Source organism: Trichosurus vulpecula, chromosome 3 (genome assembly GCF_011100635.1).
Source record: "Trichosurus vulpecula isolate mTriVul1 chromosome 3, mTriVul1.pri, whole genome shotgun sequence".
NCBI classification, from domain to species: Eukaryota; Metazoa; Chordata; class Mammalia; order Diprotodontia; family Phalangeridae; genus Trichosurus; species Trichosurus vulpecula.
The window spans coordinates 183,327,476-183,333,768 of NC_050575.1; the positions used below are offsets into that span (position 1 = coordinate 183,327,476).

The 6,293-nt window shown below is 50.2% G+C and overlaps 1 protein-coding gene across 1 annotated transcript; it reads left to right on the top strand.

The window, feature by feature from the left end:
- Nucleotides 1-843: 843 nt before the first annotated feature.
- On the top strand, nucleotides 844-5,829 carry HRH3 (histamine receptor H3). The gene is made up of 3 exons (XM_036752236.1): nucleotides 844-1,084; nucleotides 3,697-3,863; nucleotides 4,948-5,829. Exons 1-3 carry the CDS (start codon nucleotides 844-846, stop codon nucleotides 5,827-5,829), a joined length of 1,290 nt encoding a protein of 429 aa, XP_036608131.1.
- The last annotated feature ends 464 nt before the right edge of the window (nucleotides 5,830-6,293 follow it).

Consider the following 6,293-nt stretch of genomic DNA (forward strand, 5'->3'; position numbering starts at 1 on the left):
CCTGCAGACAGCAACGGGGAAAATAGCACGATGCACCAGCAGATAGCAAAAGGAGCTCTCAGCTCAGTGCACGAGCAGTGAGGGGGGCCCTCAGTTCGGTGCACCCGCAGACAGTGAGGAGAGTGCTCAGCCTCGTGCAGTGGCAGATTGTAAGGGGCGGGGAAGCTCAGCCTTATATACTCGCAGACAATGAGGGGGGGCCTCAGCACCGTGCACACGCAGACGGTAAGGAGAGTGCTCAGCTCGATGCACATGCAGACAGTCGAGGGGGCTCTCAGCCTAGTGCAAGAATACGCAGTGAAAGGGTGCTCAGCCTGGTACACAACAGGCTGTGAAGGGTCGCTTCCCCAGTTGCACTGCCAAACCGTGACGGGGGAGGGGCGCTTCTCTAGGCTTAGGGACCAGCAGTTAGTGGGGGAGGGGAGGAAGCGTGCAGCTCGGAGTGTACGATCACTCCCTCCAACCCTGCTCTGGCCACTTGGAGTGCCCGGCACACTCAGGTTCCCTTCCCCCTTGCTCTCTCGCCCTAGATTGCTGAGCCTTCCTGACCCTCTCTGGCCCACCTCTGCCAGAGGCTGCGGAGCCAGACGAGGCGGGGCTGCGGACACCAAGTGGCGGGAGGCGGAGCCCAAGTCTTAGCCCTTAGCAGCCCAAAGAGGGTACAGCATCGCCAAGACACCGCGCCTTGGAGACACCTGTTGCCACCACCCTCCACCCCATTTGGCTCGCGTGCAGCAGACTGGCCCGTACCCTAGAGGTGTGTAGGTTCTGCTCCTTCGAGGCCCGGCCTCCCTCGGCCTCGTAGGGCTGGGGGTGCATGAGGTGGCGCTCTCTCAGCCTGCCATGGAACGCGCCCTGCCGGACGGGGCCCTCAATGTGTCTTGGGGGCCGAGCGCTGGAGAGGCGGCAGCACCCGGCTTCTCTGCCGCCTGGACCGTGGTCTTGGCTGTGCTGATGGCGCTGCTGATCGTGGCAACCGTGGTGGGCAACGCTTTGGTCATGCTGGCCTTCGTGGTGGACTCCAGCCTCCGCACACAGAACAACTTCTTCCTCCTCAATTTGGCCATCTCTGATTTCCTAGTAGGTAAAGTACACCCACCCTGGGGTAGGGGGAGTGGGGCAAGTGACCCACCGGCGGCGGCTGAAGACCTCAGGGAGGGCGGGCTTCTTCGAGCTGAGGCTGCCGTGGGAAGGGTGTGAGACGCTGGGTACAGGGCTGGGGCTATGTGTGTGGCCTTGGACCCTGGTGCAAGAAAAAGGTAAGGGTAGCATTGAGGCTGGGGCCTGATGGGAGAGAGGTACCAGCGGTAGGTTTATAGGACCCTTGGGAACAAAGGACATTGGGCAACTGTGGAAAGGGAAACAACAGTAGCTAGGGTCCCTGAGGCAAGACTCACTAAGTCTTCCCGGAGTCCTCTGTGCTGAGTCTTATGCACTACCTAGGTGAAGTTGAGTAGGACACTGGCAAGAGGAGAAGACCTGGGGTTCTGGGAATTTGGGACAGAAGGGCCTGGATGGGAAGATGTAGGCGGAGGTTCCCCGCGCTGATTCCACTTCTTTCCTGCTGGGAGAAAAGGCGAGGAAACTTAGAGAAATTTAGGAATCAGAAACAACAGACTTATGGTGGGGGAGGGACGACTTAGTGCCCCCTCCACTCCAGTAACTAGAGAAACTGGAACAGTGGAATTGTGCTTCAGTTCGCGGGACATGGGTCATCCTACCCAGGATCTCTTCCATTTCTTGGGATATAGAATATGTGAGTGTGCTTGTCACTGGGAAAAATATCGCCAGCCTTTGCTTCTGAATAGGGGTGGAGAATGGGGGGAGGGAGGGCGGTAGATAGATGCTTCTTTCACCCTCCCTCCTCTTTGAAGCTGCCGGGCAATTGGGGTGGGGGTGGGGGTCGAGGGTGCCATACTAACATTTCTCTGCTCCTACAGAAGAGGAAGTGGTGGGGAGGGGAGGCTTTGAGCTCCAAGGCCGGAGGCAAGGAGGGAAGGAGGGAAGGGATACCGTAGCAAGTTGTATAATGTTTTACATTTATATAGGCTTAGAAAGGGCTTCATCATTTGATCCACACAACCGTATGAAGTAGGTAGTACACGTTATTATCTCCATATTACAGAGGGGGAATCTGAAACTTGAAAAGATGAAGTGACTTACCCAAGGTCACACAACTAGTAAGTGTATGAGCAGGAATTAGAACTCGGGTCTCCAGACTCCAAATACAGTGGCTCTCTACAATCATTAGTAGGTGCAGATGCTTTATGTCTCCACCCAGACCAGGGCCCTAGTAAAAAAAAAAATTCTTTGTCCACATGTTTTAGAAAAAACAGAAGGAGGGCACTATTCTTAATGGTTGGTCTGATTGGGTGAGAAGGGGAAGTGGGGGAAGGGGCAAGTCTCAGAAGAGAAGAGGAAATTAATAAAAACTTTCCAGAGTAATGAGAGAAAGTGGAGAGGAGGATGCTTCCTAGAGCAGGAGACAGGGGGGAAAGGCATGGAGGTGCCTTTCTGGGAATGGTGAGAAAGAAATGCTGGTGACTGGCTGACAGAGGAGACAGTTCTCCTCCCCCTGCTGTTCATGGAGACAATGGGTTTGGGGAGAAACTCCAGCTGGTGTGGGAGTCTGAAAAGCTTGAGTTTGTTGCTCCTACTGGCTGGAAGGGAGGGGCTTGCATGGATGAATGTCTGGTGGGAGGAGCAAAGCTTTTCTGATGAGAGCCCCACTTGCAGGAGAGGACCAGAGGCATCAAACCTGCCAAGACACTTGGTGTGGTCTGTAGGCTGCCACAGCCATGTGGTTATCACCTATTGCCATGGGGCAAATGCAGCAGGAAAGGGGGTAGGCAACTTAGTGGTGGCTAAGTGCCGGTGGTGAAGAAGGGGCTCACAGATTTTCAGCTACCCGGGATGGTATTTTTCCCATTGATACAGCAAGAGGTGGTCATTTTATCCTTTAATTTTCACTGAGGGGGAAAATGTAGACAGGAAAGAAATTCTCCTGCTTCCCTCCCTTTTGTATCTTCTCCAACCTCCAGTCCATCTCAAGGGTCTGGACACACTGGGCTGACAGTATTGTAAAGCAGAATTTACTTCAGCTCTTTGAGGCCCGAAGCTTCAGCCCCTCCCCCAGCAGAGGGCAACAGCCATTTATCAAACAATCTGGGTCCCTAATTTGTTCTGTGATTTGGAATTTCCTTTCTGACTTGTTTAGCTACTAGATGACTGACTCAAACCTTGTTCCCCCGGCCATTCTGTGGTTGAGTCCTGAATTCAGAGGCCTTTCCAGAGACCTTAGTGTAAAAATGAAAAATAAGCTACTGGGTACCAGGCTGAAGAAGTAATGGGAATCCTGTAGCTGCCTGACCTTGTAGAGAAGCATGATTAAAACTCATATTTTTCATAGCATTTTAAGATTTGCAAAGCATTTTCTCCCACAACAACCCTGTGAAACATGGAAAAAAATTCCCCATTTTACAGAGGAAAAGATTTGAGCTCAAAGTCACTGGCCCATGGCCACATAGCCAATAAGCATCATAGCTAAGTTTCAAACTCAAATCTTCTGAGACTTGCTCTTTCTAGCAGAACACCTTGACCTGTCCTTGCATTTGCATCTTGTCTACTTTCTTCCTTCCCCTTCAATCCTCCATAGTCCTTGGGCCTTTCCTAAATCACCATATTCTTTCCTTCCAGGAGCATTTTGCATCCCCTTGTATGTTCCCTATGTGCTGACTGGGAAGTGGACATTCGGGAGGAGCTTCTGCAAGTTGTGGCTGGTGGTTGACTATCTGCTGTGCACTTCTTCGGTCTTCAACATTGTGTTGATCAGTTATGACCGGTTTCTTTCTGTTACCAGGGCGGTGAGTTTCTAGGCTCAGACTGTTTAGAAGGAAGAGGTGGGAAGCTGCCTCACTGCACCACTTCCAAGAGAGAGCCAGAGATTATAGAGAAAACCCAGGCAAACACATGCCTCACAATGGCCCAAGCAATCCCTATAGTTCAAGGACCTAAGAAAATAATTGGGTAGCCCCACTGTGCTAAGCAACAGAAGTTATAGCATGGTACCATAGAAAGAGCATCGATTCTGGAATCAAACTACTTATCTTTAAATCTCATTTCTGATGCTTACTACCTTTGTGACCTTAGGCAAGTCACCTTACCTCTGGGGGTGGAGCTTCCATTTCTTCATCTGTGAAGTGAGGGAGTTGGACTAGATAGTTTATGGTATCCCTCATAGCTGTAAACCTATGGTCTTATGATATTTTGCAATCAGGGGAGAAACACATTTTTTTGAACTTCTAACTTTGGTATGGGGGGGATAAATATTTAAACAGATGTCCCTGAGAGTTGCAGATCCAATTCAGTTCAACATTTATTTACTGCCTATTGTTTGCTCATGTTGTGGCTAGTACTCTTCTCCCATCCAGTTTCAAATATCACCTCCTCTGTGACCTTTCAGATTTCACATAGCATTTTGCTTGTACCTCTCTTAGTCACTTTTGTATTATGGTTACCTGTGTGTAAATGTACTATACCCCCTACTAGACTATAAGCTGTATGAGGGGAAGAATCTCATTTTGCATTTTCCCCAGTGTTTGTTGAATTGAGTGGAATTGAGTGGAAGAAGCTACTAGTTTTCTGTCCCTGGTGCCCAAGCTAGGACTGGATGGCTCCAAAGTGAATCTGGTAAAGTGATGGAGTGAAAAGGAAAGGAAGCTACAAGTTAAAAGAACTAATTCTAGTTCTGACTCTGTCACTGAATTGATCTTGTGAGATCCTCTTCCTCTTTGGATCTCAGCTGCCCTGACTATAGAATAAAGGGGTTTGGACTAAGATCTCTTCTAGTTCTAATATCCTATGGCTTTCAGTCTTTAAAAAAAAAAAGGAAACAGCCTTTTTTGAGGGTGATAACCCAACAGAGATGGCTTTTTTTTTTCTCCTCAGGTTGCATACCGCGCTCAGCAAGGCAATACCAGGCAGGCAGTGCAGAAGATGGTATTGGTGTGGGTGCTGGCCTTCCTTCTCTATGGACCTGCCATTTTGAGCTGGGAGTACCTGTCTGGTGGAAGCATCATCCCAGAGGGTGAGTGTTATGCTGAATTTTTCTACAACTGGTACTTCCTCATCACAGCCTCCACGCTGGAGTTCTTTACACCCTTCCTCAGTGTGACCTTCTTCAACTTGAGCATCTATCTGAACATCCAGAAACGAACCCGGGACCGGCTGGATGTGGGCCGGGAGGAGCCTGGGAGGCTCTTTAGCCATGAGTCAGAAACAAATCCCAAGTTCTCCCTGAAGTGCTGGGAGTGGGAACAGAAGATGCCTCGAGAGACCTTGAACCTTCACAAGTATGAGGCACACCCTTCAGACAAGCCAGATGGCGCCCGGGACTCACCCACATCCAGCTCCAACAGTTCCACCCATGCTCCTGAAAAGCCGAGGTCTTTGAAAAGGAGCTACAAGCCCTCAGCATCCACCTCATCTCTGGAGAAAAGGATGAAGATGATGTCACAGAGCATCACCCAACGCTTCCGGCTGTCAAGGGACAAGAAAGTAGCCAAGTCTTTGGCAGTGATTGTGAGCATCTTTGGTTTATGCTGGGCCCCCTATACTCTCCTAATGATCATTCGGGCTGCCTGCCATGGCCGCTGCATTCCTGATTACTGGTATGAGACATCCTTCTGGCTGCTCTGGGTCAACTCTGCAGTAAACCCCATCCTTTATCCTCTGTGCCACTACAGTTTCCGCAGAGCCTTCATGAAACTTCTCTGCCCCAAGAAATTAAAAATCCAGCCCCACAATTCCCTGGAGCATGGCTGGAAATGATTCAAAGCTGGGGGAAAGGTAGGGAAAATAGGGAATGGTAATGCTGCCAGCACTGCAGTAAGGGGTCCCTTACTGAAGGACCCATTTGTAGCTGGTTAGCCCTTGCAGAGGTCAGGAGAGATGGACTACTTTCTTGTGCAGAATGGGCAGGCTGCCATTATGGTTCCTTCAGCAGCTCTTCAATGCTGCATCCCCCAAGTCTCTGTGGGATGGTGTGGCTTTTTTTTTTGCATGCCCCATTTTGGTCCATCAAAGGTTGCCCTTTGAGTCTGGTGCCAGCCATAACGGCTTCACACTGTCAGGAGCTGGCCCATGGGTTCTTATAGTCTGAGCTTAAAACAGCTGCTCCCAGGAGAGCAAATAAGAGACGGAGATGGCTGGGGTTATTCTAGTACAGATACTCTGGGTCTCTTTGGTGTTATTAAGCTGTCTTTCTCTTTTTAAGGTTTATTAGGTTGGGTTTT

Coding starts and splice junctions, on each gene's coding strand:
- HRH3 (XM_036752236.1), top strand. CDS start 844: ATGGAACGCGCCCTGCCGGACGGGGCCCTCAATGTGTCTTGGGGGCCG. Junction 1,085..3,696: donor CATCTCTGATTTCCTAGTAG/GTAAAGTACACC, acceptor CTTTCCTTCCAG/GAGCATTTTGCATCCCCTTG. Junction 3,864..4,947: donor TTCTTTCTGTTACCAGGGCG/GTGAGTTTCTAG, acceptor TTTTCTCCTCAG/GTTGCATACCGCGCTCAGCA.